Here is a 17,414-nt window from a genome sequence, read left to right on the forward strand (position 1 = left end):
AGTTATTTGGACATGTAAATGACAGGAAAGGTTTGGAGCAATATGAGTCAAGCGCATGGGATAGGAACTGGCGTGGACCAGTTGGACATGCGTTCTGTGTTTTAGGTCCAGCAGCGTCGACATGCGACAAAGGACATCTGGTGCCCAGGCCTCTGCTCCATGCCATAAAGCCAGTGATTTGGATGGGGGATGAAGAACATGTAAGGAAAGTGGGCTGTCTCAGGTCAGTGGGTTTCGGAGTGGATATCCATGCAAGCAAGAGGTACAAGGGCTAATCAATCGGCGAGAATGGAATTTGAGCCTGGAGTTCAGGATTCTGTCATCGGCTGGTCTTGGGGCCGATACTGAAGATTGGAGCCCAAAGATTGCTCAAAAATCCTGATGTTGAAGCTTGAAGGCCCAAGAGTGAAGGCCCAGAGGCCAGTTCTGGAGTTTAGTGGTTCCATTTAATATCAGAGAAAATATAGAGTATACAACCTGAAATTCTCACTCTCTGCAGACATCCTCAAAACAGAAAATAAACCCAAAGAATGAATGACAGTTTTAAAAAAAACTCAAAGCCCCCTGACCCCTACCCCCTCCCACACACAAGCAGTATCAACCCTCCCCTCACTTACTCTGGTATAAAGCATCATCGTTCCCACCATCCACCATGCAAGCAACACCAAATCACCCCCCCAAAGAGAGAACATGGTCTATAGTACATCAAAAACTAACTGTTCACTTCATCAACATTTTGACATCCCACAGGTTAGCTCTGTCTTGCTAAGAAGGGAGAGACAGGTATCGCTCCATCCACAGCTGTTTCGATGTTGCAGTCAGCCTGTAACGTTGCTTTTTATTCTGAGCTCCCCTACTTGAGAATTGGCAGCAAACTCACTCACCATTGAGAAAGGGAGTGATCGATCACTTGAGTACAGAGGCCTTTGACAGCCACTCTCGTTGTCTTCGATATTCCGGCTCCTGCTATGCTTGAGTTCACATTGCTGGCAAGAACTTGTGTCCACAGGGCCACGCAAGGCTGCACCCTAAAGCCACCCGAATTCCGACCAAACCTGTACATACGGAAGGTGCAGCCAATCAGTGAGCTCCAAGAATGGGAACGTGCCTCCTTGCAGAACTACAGTTTGAGTGCCACGGAAAATCAAAGACCCAACAGGATTCCAGTCACCCTGAAAAAGAAAATAGAGACGTTAGAAGAGGAAGAATCGGAAATGTTGACTGTACTCTTTTCCATAGATGCTACCTGGCCTGCTGAGTTCCTCCAGCATTTTGTGTGTGTTTGAATTTTGAGCATCTGGAGATTTTCAGATGTTTGTGAAGAGGAAGAATTTAATTGATTTGCTGATGGGCTGAGAGAAATCACCTACTGGTGCTATGATGTTGGAGGACAGTCTGTGTGGGTGAGAGGGGCTTGTTTTCTGTTTTGTTCTGATGAACATTGTGGACATTTTTATGTTGGGGCCGGAATGTATGCTACCCTTGGCACATCCTTGGGTGTGTTGGTTGTACAATATGAATATGCAGTAACTGTTTAACTGACAAGGAATACCATTGCTTCCAACCTGAGGATAGAGACTGATAGGAAAGTTACAGCAAACTGTCAGGTCAGCAGAGGTAGTCATTGGCTGCAGTCTGTCATCACTGCAGTACTTTGATGTGTCTGGGACAAAAAGGTGGCAGGAAAAATCATTGTGGACACTACTCATCCTGCTGAGTGCCTTTTCCAAAAGCTCCCTTCTGGAAGGTGGTCTAACAAAAAAAAAACTTTACTCCATCCTAAATGCTTCTTCACCCAGGCAGATCAACCATTCTGGTTAGCCCGCCCCCCCCCCCCACCCCTCTATTTATTAGTTTAGTTACTGCAATGCACAGTAAACACTTTAAACCACTTTTTATAATGCTAAACACAGGATTCTGCAGATGCTGAAAATCTAGAATAACAAACACAGATTGCTGGAGAAACTCATCTAAGGGCTAGCTATCCTAATGAAGAGTCTCTGCCTGACATGTGAACTGTTTATTCCTCTCCCTAGATGCTGCTGGTATTTATTTATGCATATTTTATTCCATATCTTATTTTGATGTACTTTTTTTTATAATGGCATGTTATTTATTTTTTGATGTACCCTGGCCAACACACCACAGCAAATTGCAAACACGTGGAAATGTATATGGTGAATAAAGTTGATCAGTGAAATGCTTTTGGCTTTCCTTTAATTTGGGCTCTCAGCTGAGCAAGTTCTTGTTCTGGTAGTTGAGGACGAGGAGCGGCCACTACAGACTTAACTGCACTATTTCTGCAGAGCTGCTGCTGCAGCAGAAAACTGCTGCCATTGCTGGTTTTCTCCTGGCTTCCTTGCTGTATACTCTTTATCTTTTGTCTTTAAACAGATCAAAGGACAGGTCAGAGCTGAGCCAGCAGCTTTCTGCCAGGGGTGTTTTCAGGCTTCTATCTATGAAAGTGACTTGTATTGGTGAAGCTGCCCACCGGATGTCAAGTCATTAGACAAAGCAAAGAGAATTTTTTTTGCTTTAAAGTTCAAGGCATGAAACAACAAAATAAGAAAAAATGCTTATCTGAAACTTTTTGATCCCAGTGCACAGAACGGTGTCTGAATTTTTCTTTCTACTTTGGAGTTATTTGCTCTGTAAATGTGTTTGGATTTTATTACATTCAGTAATATAAATTGATTTTGGTGTGAGTTCACCTGCAGCTGCCATTTTGAAAAATTTTCTTTGAACAATGGAGAAATACCTCCTAAGAATCAGTTGAAGTGTCGGGCATTTCTGTACTCATAGGTTGCTTTTAGGAAATACTGGACATTTTGCTGAGCCTGGTTATTCTAAAAAGCACTGATTTGGAAATATTGCTGGGCATCCTGAAAGCTTACAGAGTCACTGAATAATACAGCATGATTACAGGCCTTCCAGCCCAATGATTCCATGCCAACCAGTTGTCCAAATTTCCTGCATCTCACCCATATCTCTCCAAGTACTTATCCAACCACTTCTTGAAGTGGTATGAATGGACCACTTTCTGGCAGCTCATTTCATATACTCACCAGCCCCAGTATGAAACTCTAAATCTGTGCCCCCTGATGGGGAGGAGAATTAAGTATTCCCCAATGTTAAGAAGATGGGATAGAAAAGATTACTTAGTAAGCTGTGGGCATGCTAAATTGACACTGGAAGCATGGTGACACCTGTGGGCTGCCCCCAGAACAATCCTCACTGATTTGATTTGACACAAACAACTCATTTCACTGCATGTTTTGACAAATAAAGCTAATGTTATCTTCTCTTGATTTGATTCAGCAGAGCCGCTGCTTGGCTCAACCATACAGCCCTGAATGATCTTGTTTAGCTGAGGATGGACTAACCCAAGATTGCCTCTTACTTATTGTGCACATCTTAAATTAACTACACCTTAATTGCATTGTTATGACAAAGGGTACATCTGGTCATCAGTGTCCCTCAGCAACATTGGCAAATTAGTTTGGTGGGGTCCAGGTTAATTCTCTTAGGACCTTTGACAACTGTCAGTGCTGAGCCTGCCTCCTCCACAGATCTCCCCCTTGTGTGCCTGCACGCAATTTTATTGAAAACGGAGCCACATATTAAGGATTATAATTGAACAGTCTAATTGTTAATCACAGGGGACTGCAGGATATTCAGTCATTCAGGTGTCAGAGTGAAATTGTCGTAGCTTGTGACCTGTTTTTTCCCCTTGAAATTCTGACCCTGTTGTTGATCCTGGGTAAGACCATCAGTCTGGCACTTTACTAGTCAGCAGCCTGGCATATAACTGCTCTGGGACACAACATGTTCGACATAACCTCTTTTAATTAAACCTGCTCCTGTTCCTCATCAGCGCAGCATTTTATTTAAATTTATAAATCATTCTGTAAACTTGTACCATTTTCAGATGGGGGCAAAATAGATTGTTTTGTACTAATAAAATGAAACTTTGCATAGTGAGAAGGTTTAAAAAAAATTGATCATAATGAAATATGGAGAGGTTGTAATCGCAGGAGGGAAGGTGATGTTTGTGTAAGTGGTTATGTCAGTTTACATAAAGCTGATGTCACTCTCTCTCTCTCTCTCTGAGGATGGCAGGTGTGGGTTCCTGCCGGGAGGATAAGGCTCCATTTTCCAACTTAACTGTCGGCTCTGTGCTCAGGGCTGCAGGCTCCGTGGCGCCATGGTCTGCCAGAGCTGAGCCTCCGTACGCTCTCGGAGGACCATTTGAGAGAGCTTTGATTTTTAACCTATTGTGTACTTCCTTTCCAGTTCTGTCAATCTCTTTGAAGGTCTTCAATTCCCTGGAGCTTAGGAGTATGAAGGGAAATCTTTGAGGTGTACAGAATTATGAGGGGCATAGATAGGGTAAATACATGCAGGCTTTTTCCTCTGTTTGGGCAAGACTAGAACTAGAAGTCATTGGTTTAGGGTAAGCGTGAAGTATTTAATGGGAAGATGAGGGGGAACTTGATGCTGACCAACTCTCATAAATCGGTATTGAATATGGGAGTTGGGATGTTGAAGTTGTGCAAGACATTGGCAAGTTCAGGTTTGGAATGTTGTGTTCAGCTGTGGTCACCTACCTACAAGGTTGAAAGTTATAAGGACGGCTGAGAAAATTTGGCCTTATTCCCTAGAGCATAGGAGAATTTTTCTTTATTATTAAGTGCAATGGTGAACAATAGCCAGATCAGAAATGCTGATCAAGTCAACTAGTTCCCAAAGAGAACTCTGATAGGCCAATCAGATGGTTCACTGCTGCTCAGCGATAGAACACAAAAGAAATAACAGGCACAAAGGGTTGCTAACCCCTGTACCTCAGAAACAGTGAGCAGTGCGGCGGAGGTATGTGCTGTGCATGACCTGATCTGAAAGCATCATGTTGACTCATAACAGATTGTGTTCACGGTGGAACAGCTTAGTCAAGGATGGGTTGATCAGCACAGATGGACAAATTATACCTCCATTACCCCAATGAGGGGAATCTTAAAGGGGTATACACAATTATGAGAGGTATAGATAGGGTAACTACATGCCTGCGATCATTGTTCAATTCTGCCATTTGTAAGAAGCTTCTACGTTCTCCCTGTGACTGCATGTATTTCTTCCAGGTGCTTCAGTTTCCTCCCACATTCCAAAGAGACTTGGCTTAGTAGGTTAATTGGTCACGTGTAGATGGGCTGAAAGGGCCTGTTTACTGTGCTGTATCTCTAAACAAAATTATCAATGTCCTCAGATTCTAGGGAATGCTTAGCTGAGAACTCACTATTTGCAGTATGCAAGTACATAAGCAAGTGCAGAGCATTGTCATACCAATATTCTGTGTCAGCACATAGCACTTCATGTAACTGTATGTGTTATAATTGTATAAAGCACTTCGAGGCATTTCAATGTGCCATCTGTCCTATTAATGCTATCATTACTATCATTCTTGTGAAGAAATTAAATGCTATTCACCAGTTCAAAGTTTGCTCTTTATATTTATTTGTTACTAAGGTGTTGACATTGCTGGCAATATCTGCAATTATTATTCATTCCAGCTTCCCTGTAGACTAAGAAGGTAGGTTAGAGTCAACTGCATTAGTGAGTATGGACCCACAAGTAGCCCAGATTGGGTAGTCAGCACATTTGCCTCTGAACTGAAACAGATGAATTTTTACAGGTGTAGTTTCATAGTTTACTGCATCCTCTTTTAACTCTGGAAAGGAAGGAAGACTGCTTCTTCCCTCTTCCTTTCCGTTTCTGATGAAGGGCCTCGGCGGAAAACGTTAACTGTTTATTCCTCTGCATAGATGCTGCCTGACCTGAGTTCCTCCAATATTTTGTATGTGTTACTCTGGATTTCCAACACCTGTAGAATCCCTTGTGTTTATTATCCTCCTCTTTTATTTAATTTTTGAACTTCAGTTCCCAAGATGGCTTACTGGGATTCAGGGTTCTGCTGGAGTAATGAATCTAAACTCTGGCTGCTAGTTCCATTTTATTTATTTTCTTTAGAGTTGCAGGATGCTAACAGACTCTGTTGGCCCAGTGAGCCCGTGCCGTCCAATTACACCCATGTGACCAATTAACCTACGAACCCGTACATCTTTGAATGTGGGAAGAAACCGGAGCACCCGAGGAAACCCATGCAGTCAAGGGGAGACCATACAACTCCCTTACACATAGCAGGAATTGAACCCGAGTTGCTGGCACTGTAAGTGTCACACTAACCTCTACACTGTTGTGTCACCTTGTAACTCTTTGCTCTTCTCTTAACTGGTATCTCTTCTGTAACTTCGTAATCACTCTGGATGAGGTTGAATTGTCATGCTCGATACTGGATTAAAACTGCAGTCATTGCATCTGTATGTTATTTTCTTTCAGTTGCAGAAAAAGCCCGAAATGAATTCTCCAAAGCAGAGAAATCATTGAAGGAGGTGGAGAGCTCGATTGGGTAATGTATCTCTTTTATCTGTTTGATCTTTAAGGTAAAGTGACCAATGCTCCTTTAAAAAGAAAGTCTTTTTCCCATGGTAGAACAGTCCAAAACCAGACGACATGCACAATAGGCATTTTATTAGTTGCCACCTATTCCACTTAAATCTCACATTCACTTAAGGTTTGATGAGTTGTGCATTTCTCTTCTGCACACCACTGTGGTAACGTGTGGTTATGAGTTACTTTCACCTTTGAATCAGCTTGAACCACTCTGGCCATTCTCCCCTGGTCCCACTCATTAACAAGGCATTTTCACACCGTTCTCTGTAACCTCTCAACGTTCTCTGTGGTGTGAGAAAATCCGAGGAGATCAGTTTCTAGATGCTGAAGCCACCCAGTCTGGCACCAACAATCATTCCATGGTCAAAGTCACTTGGATTATATTTCTTCCCCATTCTGATGCCTGGTCTGAATAATAAATGAATCCGTTGACCATGTCTTTATGTTTTCATGCATCGAGTTGCTGCCACGTGATTGGATTGGCTGATTAGATATTTGCATTAATGAGCGGATGCACAGGCGTAGTTAGTAAAGTGGCCACTGATTGTACATGTAAGGGTGAGAGAGCAAAGATTTAAAAGGGACCTGAAGGGCAACTTCCACACAGAAGGTGCTGGGTATATGAAGTGAGTTACTAGAAAAAGTAATAGAGGCAGGAATGATTCAAATTTTAAAAGATATTTCGACAGGCACATGCGTCAGGAAGGTAACCCATGGACCACTCAGTTAATGGGGGAGGGGTCCATGGCATAATAAAGACTGGGAGCCCCTGGTTTAGAGGATGTGGCCCAAATGCAGGCAAATGAGACTCGTTCAAGTGGGCATGCACCTTGTGTACTGACACTGCTGCACCCTGCGTCACTTAATGTACAAAGAGTCATAGAAAAGTACAGCACAGACCCATTGGTCCATCTAGTCCCATCAAGCTGTACTGGGACCACAGCCTTCCATACCCCTACCATCCATGTACCTAATCGAACTTCTCTTAAATGTTGAAATCAAGCTCGCATGCACCACTTGTGCTGGCAGCTTGTTCCACACTCACAGCTTTCCGAGTGAAGAAGTTTCCCCTCATGTTCCCCCTAAACTTATCATCTTTGACCCATGACCTCTAGTTGTAGTCCCATGCAACTTCAGTGGAAAAAGCCTGCTTATGTTTACCTTGCTTATACCACTCATAATTTTGTATACCTCTATGAAATCTCCCCTCAATCTTCTACATTCCAAGGAATAAAGACCATCATACCATAAGATGTAGGAGCAGAATTAGGCCTTTTGGCCCATCAAGTCTCAGCTCCAATCTCCTGCCTTCTCCCCGTATCTCTTTGTGTGCTGACCATTCAAGAACCTATCAACCTCTGCCCTTAAATATACATAGACTTGGCCACCATAACTGCCTGTAGCAAAGAATTCCACAAATTCACCACTCTCTGGCTAAAGAAATTCCTTCTCATCTTCGTCCTAATAGGACACTCGCCGCCCCCTCGATTCTAAATCTCTGTCCTCTGGTCTAAGACACTCCCACCGTAGGAAACATCCTCTCCACATCATTCTATCAAGGTCTTTCACCATTTGATAGATTTCAAGAGGACATCTCTCGTTCTTCTGAATTCCAGTGGATACAGGCCATCAAACACTCTTCATAAGACAAGCCATTCAATCCTGGAATCATTTTCGTGACCTCTTTTGAACCCTCTCCAGTTTCAGCACATCCTTTCTAAGACAAGGCGGCCAAAACTGCTCTCAAACTCAGTACACAAATGAGTCCTCACCAGTGCTCTATAAAGCCTCAGCATTACATCTTGCTTTTATATTCTAGTCCTCTTGAAATGAATGTTAGCATTACATTTGCCTTCCTCTCTATAGATTCAACCTGTAAATTAACCTTTAGAGAATCCTGCACAAGGACTCCTAAGTTTTCTGTATTCTCTCCATTTAGAAAATAGTTAACCCTTTCATTTTTTCTACTAAAGTTTCCTGACACTGTATTCCATCTGCCATTTCTTTGCCTATTCTCCTAACCCGTCTGTCCTTCTGTAACCTCTCTACTTCCTCAAAACTACCTGTCCCAGCATCTATCTTCATATCATCTGCAAAGTTTACAACAAAGCCATCAATTCCATCAACCAGATCATTAATATAAAATGTAAAGGAATCAGTCCCAACACAGACCGCTGTGGAATACCACTAAGCACTGGCAGCCAACAGAAAAGGCTCCCTTTATTCCCAATGTTAGCCTCCTGCTTATCAACCACTGCCTCATCCATACGAGAATCTTTCCAGTAGTACCATGGGTTCATGGCTTGTTCAGCAGCCTTGTGTGGCACCTTGTGAAAATCCAGGTACACAACATCAGCTGATTCTTCGTTGTCTATCCAGCTAGTTATTTCTTCAAAGAATGTTGGGCAAGATTTTCCCTTGAGGAAACCATGCTGACTATGGCCTATTTTAACGTGTGAAATTAAGTTCTAATCTATTCAATTTTCCTTATAACTCAAGTCCTCCAATCCTGGCAAAATTCTCGTAAATTTTCACTGTGTGCTTTCAAATTTATTTCCAGCTTTCCTGTAGGTAGGTGACCAAAACAGCGCACAATACTCCAGATTAAAGCTCACCAACATCGTGCAACTTCAACATAACATCCCATCTTCTGTACTCAATATTTTGATTTATGCAGGCCATTGTTCCAGAAGCTTTCTTTATGATCCTATCTACCTGTGACTCCACTTTCAATGAATTATGACCAGACTCCTTTGTTCTACAGCACTCCTCAGCGCCCTACCATTCACCATGTAGGACTTGCCCTGGTTGGCGATACATCTTGCACTTGTCTGCACATCTGCCATTTTTCAGCCTACTTTTCCGTGATCCAGATCCCACTGCAAGCATTGATGATCTTCCTTGCTGTCCACTACATCCCCAATCTTGATGTCATCCACAGATTCGCTGATTCAGTTAACCACATAATCATCCAGATTATTGATATAGATGACAAACAACAGACCCAACAGACGCTCCACTGCTCACAGGCCTCCAGTCAGAGAGGCAACCATCTATGACCAGTCTCTGGCTTTTCCTGCAACATTTTACTGTCTCATGTTGAGGGGCGAATGACTGAACCTTCTTGACCAACCTCCCATGTCAAATGCCTTGCTAAAGTCCATGTAGACAACTTTGCTGCCTTGCCTTCATCAACTTTTCTGGTAACTTCACTGAAAAACTAAGATCGGTTATTCACGACCTACCCTGCCATGTTGACTATCCCCAATCAGTCCATGTCCATTCAACTATTTGTATATCCAGTCCCTCAGAATACCTTCCAATAACTTTTCCACCACTGATGTTAAACTACCTAGCCTATAATTTCCCAGATTATTTTTGAGGCCTTTCTTAAACAGTGGAACAATATTAGCTATCCTCCAATCCTTCAGTACTTCACCTGTCGCTAAGAATAATTTAAATATCTCAGCTTGGGACCCTGCAGTTTCTGCACTACACATACAATCAGTCTGCAAGCTAATCTTTGTAGTTATATTGATTGGGATTTCTTCTTGGTGTGTTCTTTATGCTCATTGGGTTTTTATGCTGCATTGGATCTGGAGTAACAATCATTTTGTTCTGCTTCACACTTGTGTACTGATGAATGACAGTAAACAATCTTGAATGTTGATCGTCATGGGCAAGTTGGGCTGAGGGGCCCTGCATGCATGCATGCTGTATAACTCTGACTCTGAGAAAGCTGAGAAAATCACTGATCTGTGGCCCCAGAGCATGGGGATTTGCATATCTTCCCATTAAAGTTAAGAAATAACAGGAGGAAGATCTAATCTTTGCAGATTGGTGGCGGGGGGAGGGGAGGAATAGGAAAAGGTTTATTTTATTTAGCGATATAGCATGGAATAGGCCCTTTTGCCCCCTCAAGCCACACTGCTCCAACAGCCCCCGACAAACTTAACCTAATCGCAGAGCAATTTACAATGACCGGTTAATCTACCCGGTATGTCTTTGGACTGTGGGAGTAAACTGGAGGACTCGGAAAACTCATGCAATCTACAGGGAGAATGTATACAGGCTTCTTACAGAATGGTGCTGGAATTGAACTCTGAACTCCAAAACACCCCACGCTGAGGTGGCACCAAGGTTCTCTCTGCTGGAAAAGCTAAGGCACAGCATATGGACATTTTACAGATCACACTGCCCCATTGCTGACTGAGGGCACTTAATTAACAAGGGAGATGTTTTTTTTTTTCCCATCCTGGTCTATCGCTGAAGACCTTAGTGCCAGAAATATGCGATGTTGGGTTCAGTAACCGTAAACATAAAGTGTATGAAAACATAGTGATATGTGCTTTTTGCATTAAATCAAGTCAGCAAGGATTGTGCTGAGCAAGTGTTGGCATGCTCCTAACACCAATCTAGTATGCCCACAACTCACTAACACTAATCAGTTAACCCTGACTCCCCGGTAGAATCAGTCTATTGTTGCAGACATGGAGATTTCTTCAGGCTAACAAGCTCAGTGATTAGCTTTATTAAACAAGTTTTATTTGTCACAGTTACATCCAAACATACAGTGAAATGTTTTGTCTGTGTCCAAATCAGCAAGAGTTATACTGGGCTTCCGGTGCCAACATGTCATTCCCACAACACACTAATCCTAATCATGCGCCTTTGGAATGTGGGAGGAAACTGGAGCACCCAGAGGAAATCGTGTGGTCATGGGGAGAATGTACAAGCTCCTTACAAGCAGCAGTGGGAATCGAACCCTAATCTTACAGCTAGTGCTATAAAGCATTGCACTAACTGCTATGCCACTGTGCCAAGTATTAGGACAAAATGGTCTTGCATAGCTGCATTAAAATGTGGCTCAGAGTGACTGTCTAGAAACACAGTATCTTTCCACTTCGTGTAAAGGAAGTAGAATTAATTTGCTTTGAATGGCCTTACTGTGTTTGGATGTTTGAAGGGATGGGTTTTATATAATGGGGTCCATTTCGTGGGCTAGCATTTCTGTAACTCTAGTTTTCCTTCCTCATCGGAACAGAATCTCTGAAGGGAATTTCCGTTTGGATGTGCATATAATCAGAAATTGCTGTCCTTGGCTTCAGGAAGGGATTCGTTAAGACAGAATTTTGCTGTCATTTCTGAAGTGTTAGAACTTAGCTCAATAAAATCTGCCCCCAAGGATCTAGCAATCTCTGCCGTTTGGCATTTACTGTCAGGTTTTTGATCTAGCGGATATTTGGCACCTGGTAACAGGCAATCAATCACCTCCCAACTTTTAACTTCATCTTCCCTCTTGACCCTTCTCTTCTCACCTGCCAATCACCTCCCCCAGGTGACCCTTCTCCTTCCCTTTCTCCCATCGTCCACTTTCCAGCCTCTTACCTGATCCCCCTCACCCACCCACCTTCCCCCTCACCTTGTCTCACCTATCTCCCGCCAGCTTGTACCCCCTTCTTCCACCACCTTATTCTGGCTTCATTCCCTGTGCTTCCAATCCTGATGAGGGATCTTGGCCCAAATTGTCGGCTGTTTATTCCTCTCCGTAGATGCTGCCTGACCTGCTGAGTTCTTCCATCATTTTGTGTGTGTTGCTCAAGCATCAAAGCTTGAGCCCTCATTCACGTACAAAGGGAATTTCTCTTCAACATGGCAACACTTGCAGGTTGCCTCCAGCACATCCTCAGAGTGTGTTGGTCATTAATACTGTATATTTTGATGTGCATGTGACAAATAAGCCCACGTAATGTTTAGATTTGATTCTGGCTGTTAGCAAATGTTTCTTCTAACTGTGTATCATTTAGCAATGTGAATTTATCACCTGCCATTGCAGGGCTAACACTAAGGTCATGGCACCAACTCGGTTAGAACCCTGAGAAGTTTATGTTCTGCACTTGGACACAGCTTCGTCGAACATGGAATGCTACAGCACAGTATAGACCATTTGATCCTCAATGTTGTGCTGACCTTTTAACCTACTCTAAGATCTATTTACTGTAACTGTTCCCTCCCACGTAGCCTTCCATTTTTCTATTATCTATGTGTATCTAAGTATATGAATGCCCCAAATGTATTTGCCTCTGCCACCATCCTTAGGAGGGTGTTCTATGCATTCGTCACTCCCTGGGTAAGAGAAAGAAGAAAAAAAACTTACTTCTGACTTCCATGCCTATACTTTCCTCCAAGCACCTTAAAATTATGTTTGCTCATGTAAGCCATTTCTGTCCTGAGAGCAGGTCTCTGGCTGTCCCACTATCTACACCTGTTAATATCTTGTACACCTCAGTTGAGTCATCTCTCATCCTTCTTGCTCCGAAGAGAAAAGCTCTAACATACTCAACCTGTCCACATAAGACATGCTCTCTGATCCAGGGAGCATCCTGGTAAATCTCTTGTGCATTCTCAGCTTCCACATGCTTCCTACAATGAGACGACCTTGTACTACAAAGTATTTGTGTTTTGAACTAGTCTGTATGAATGGTTTGCAAGGTTGTGTTTCACTGTCTCTCAATACTTGTGGTAATAATACACCAATACCAACCTGAAGAAGGCGAGACCCTGGAAGTTCACTGCCAACATCGGCATCTTGACCATTGCCATTTTTGCCTTTGCTGTCCCTTGGAGTTTCAGCAATATTTTCCCTATTCATGCTTTATGTCAAGAATTATGTCAATCGCTCTTTTCCTTGGAGTGTGGGAGACGTGGGTGATCTCATAGAGGTTCTTAAAACCATGACTGGCATTGGTAGGGTGAATGCACTCAGTGCTGTATGTATGATTCTGCCTGAAAATGATTGGAATTTGCATAAGCTTGTAGTCGGTGAAATCTTCCAGAAGCTGCTGTACCACTTTGGAGTGTCCAACTTGTAATGTGCACTGCTGAACCACAAGACCATAAAACATAAAAGCAGAATTAGACCATTTAGCCCATCGAGTCTGCTCCACTCTTCCATCGTGGCTAATTCCTCTGAACTCCATTCTCCTGCCTTCTCCCATTAACCTTTGATATCCTTACTTATCAACCTTCACTTTATATGTACCGAAAGACACAGAAAACACACTTGTGAAAGTGTAACAAGCTCCACTGAACTTGTAACACAGTATTGAACACTTGTGCCTCCACCACAGCTACACAATGCACACTTGTGGAATACTGGCTGCTGGTAGGAAGAGCCAACCAGCAGCTAACCTCTTCACAGTGGACGACCTCTTTAAATTATGCCAATGAAGTGATGAGTGTTCATCTGTACGTGTGCTTAAGAAGGTGCTTGTGGATTCACAGAAAATGTAAGATAGAATATTCTTCAAATGGCACTGGAGTTCAGTTGACCCAGAGTATCTTAAATGTGAGTCTCTAAATGTGAAATGAGGGGTAGAAAACTGTTAAAGGCAAAGGGATGTTGGTCTTCATTCCATGAGTACTTAAGTACAAAAGTAGAGATATCTTTCTCAAATGCTTAAAGCCCTAGGGTCCTTCATGATGGACACTATCACCCAGGACATGCCCACTCTTCTTATTGCTACCATCAGGGAGGAGGTGCAGGAGTCTGAAGACACATACTCAACATTTCAGGAACAGCTTCTTCCCCTCTGCCTTCAGATTTCTGAATGGACAATGAACCCATGTACACTACCTCACTCTTTTTCTTTTTGCTCTACTTTGCACTACTTAATTTAACTTATTTACATATTACTGTAATTTGTAGATTTTAATTATGTATTGCACTGTGCTGCTGTAAAACAATAAACTTCACAACTTATGCCAGTGATATTAAACCTGATTCTGATAGTGTAATATCTGCTCCACCTACCCGGGGAAGGATAGACTTGTGGTTGAGGGAATGTAGCATAGGTTCACCAGATTACTCCCTGGGATGATAGTTTGTCTTGTGAAGAAAGTTTGAGGAGACTAGGTCTTTTGCTTTGTGGCTTTGGAGGGAAGTTAATCACATAGAATTATGCAAAGTTCCCTATTTTGATTCAGATTCATTTATTTATCACGTACGTCAAAACATACATGAAATGCATGTATTGGCAGAGTGGATGTGAAGCTGATCTTTCTCCTGTCTGGAATGTCATAAATGGGGTTTGCATTCAGTATAGATAGGCAGCAACGCCACCTCCAGGACTATTCAAACACTGGGGTGCTCCACACAGTTGCTTCCCTAGCCCCCAACTCTGCTCCCTATACACTCATGACTGCACGGCCAGATTCCACACTAACTCCATCTAAAAGTTTGCAGATGATGCCACAGTAGTGGACCATAACTCATATAGCGATGAGTCAGTGTGCAGGAATGAGATACAGAGCTTAGTAACATGGTGTAATGACAAGAAGCTTTCCCTCAAAGGAGCTGGTCATTCTCTTCAGAAGAGGGGTGGTGCACGTGCTGCTGACTGCATCAGTAGTGTTGAGTTTGAGAAGGACAAGATCTCTTAAGTTCTGGGAGGTGGATATCACCAGTAGCCTGACCTGGTCCAACCATGTCGACGTCAAGCTCAAGAAAACTCTCCAGCACCTCTATTTCCTTAGGGCATTCTCTGTCCTCCCATCTTCAACTGGGCAGATCCTGATAAAGGGTCATGGCCCAAATTGTCGATTGTTCATTTCCTTGTGGAAGGAGATGGGAAGCTGCCTGACTTGCTGAGTTCCTCCAGCATTCTGTGTGTTGCTCAATGTCTGATTGTCCCTTTCCTCCTGTGTCAATGATTTTGAACTTTGTGTTTCTGTAATGTCCAAACCTGGAGAGTTTGTTTACAAAGCTTGGCTAAAATCATTCACTTACTCCCTTGTTTCTGTACTGACCTGAATTTTATCTCCAGTCCCAGGGGTGGATTGAACACACATTTTTCTGACTTGGAGAGGGTCGTCATCTGAGTTGCTGCTAATGTTAAATAGTGGAAGACTAGATAACAGCATAATGCATTTATTTCTGTCATAAATTTGTCAATATTTAATTTTCCTTTTTGTTAAGTAAAATTTTCTTTAAAATAAGTTTTCTTTCTATGCTGAAGGCGGTGATGACTTCTGAGGTGCGGCTGCACATGTGTCATCAGTTTTGACTGTTCCCCGTGCTCCAGATTAGGTTGCAAGTGTTGACAGGCTGTTTCATTGCATGATGCTTCGCAGCCTGAAGCTTTCTTGTCCCTGGTGCCTGCTGGAGAGTAACCAGTCATGAGGACAGCTGCACTTTTATTTTATTGTGTTGCGGGGATGCTAGGGGCTTGTCACGTCCTTGAACCAACTGAAGCTAAATGTCCTGCCTTTACTGTGCCCCAAACTAGACCAATCCAGATGGACAATTAAAGTAATTCGACCTAGATTCTTAGATTAGCTCAAAGTGTGGCAAATCCAATGTGAAATGCATAGTCTACAGTAATATGCCCGAGTCTTGGGCACAAACATAAAACTCGGGTACCTAACACTTTTGGAGAGTACTGTAGTAATTTTATGTATTACTTAACTGCTTAACCGCTGCCACAAAATAAAACGAATTTCATGACTTATGTGAGTGATAAACCTGATTCTGATATGGGCCTCCATTGTGGACTGAGAGTGGGAAAGGGGCAGGGAGAGGGGAATCATAGTTGGGAAAAGTGGAAGGGAGAGGGGAGGGAGCAGGAAGCACCAGAGAGATATTCTGTAATGGGTAATAAACCGATTGTTTGGAATAAAATGAGCTGGCCTGGTGTCTCAGGGCTGGATGTGCCTGCACCTGCACCACCCCTGCCCTGGAACTACTACTGCCACCTGTCCCTCCAGTCCTTCTATGGCCCTCCACCCTTGCCAATTCCAGCATGCTTTGCTTCTGCCAGATTTACAAACTTGCTGTTTGTTCCCTGTTGACAAATACAGTGCTGTGCAAAGGTCTTGGGCACCTTGGATAAATATGTGCCTAAAACATTTGCACATTACTGTAACTTGTTTCTCACAGTATGTAGATTGATTTCAGCACAATGCTGGAGAGCTCAGTGGGTCAAGTAATATCAGGGCATTTGACATTTCGGGATGAGACTCTTCAGGACCTATCAGGAGGATGATTTCTTTCCCTCCCAAACCATTAGAAAGTTTATCAGTTGCCTGGCAGATTGTCTAACCCATGAAGAGAAGATATACGAGGATGCTGCCAGGACTTGAGAAGAGACCTTGGGTATTTAGGATTTTATTCCTTGATGTATAGGAGATTGAGGAGTGACCTTACAGAGCTGTATAAAATCATGAGGGATACAGATAGAGTGAATATACATGATCTTTTTATCCCAGGGAAGGAAAACTTAAAAACTAGAGGGCAGAGGTTTAAGGTGAGAGCTGAAAAATTTCAGTGACTTGAGGGACAACTGCATGCAGAAGATAGTTTGTATATGGAACAAGTGTCTAAAGAAGTGCTTGAGGCAGAGCAGAAAGCATATGAAGATATTTGGATAGAAAACATAGAAAATAGGTGCAGGAATAGGCCATTTGGCCCTTCGAGCCTGCACCGCCATTTATTATGATCATGGCTGATCATCCAACTCAGAACCCTGCACCAGCCTTCCCTCCATACCCCCGATCCCTTTAGCCACAAGGGCCATATCTAACTCCCTCTTAAATATAGTCAATGAACTAGCCTCAACTGTTTCCTGTGGCAGAGAATTCCACAGATTCACCACTCTCTGTGTGAAGAAGTTTTTCCTAATCTCAGTCCTAAAAGACTTCGCCTTTATCCTCAAACTGTGACCCCTCGTTCTGGACTTCCCCAACATCGGGAACAATCTTCCAGCATCTAGCCTGTCCAATCCCTTTAGGATTTTATAGGTTTCAATCAGATCCCCCCTCAATCTTCTAAATTCCAACGAGTACAAGCCTAGTTCATCCAGTCTTTCTTCATATGAAAGTCCTACCATCCCAGGAATCAATCTGGTGAACCT

General features: G+C 42.9%; 1 protein-coding gene across 2 annotated transcripts in view; it reads left to right on the forward strand.

Moving 5' to 3' along the window:
- The window catches only part of prkcsh (PRKCSH beta subunit of glucosidase II), a 114,711-nt gene that overhangs the window by 76,354 nt on the left and 20,943 nt on the right, over nucleotides 1-17,414 (forward strand). For both annotated transcript variants that reach the window (XM_072248167.1, XM_072248168.1), the window contains one exon: nucleotides 6,391-6,460. In XM_072248167.1, the coding sequence (XP_072104268.1) occupies nucleotides 6,391-6,460 (70 nt within the window). The remainder of the gene's footprint in view (nucleotides 1-6,390; nucleotides 6,461-17,414) is intronic.

Source organism: Mobula birostris, chromosome 32 (assembly GCF_030028105.1).
Source record: "Mobula birostris isolate sMobBir1 chromosome 32, sMobBir1.hap1, whole genome shotgun sequence".
Classification (NCBI taxonomy): domain Eukaryota; kingdom Metazoa; phylum Chordata; class Chondrichthyes; order Myliobatiformes; family Myliobatidae; genus Mobula; species Mobula birostris.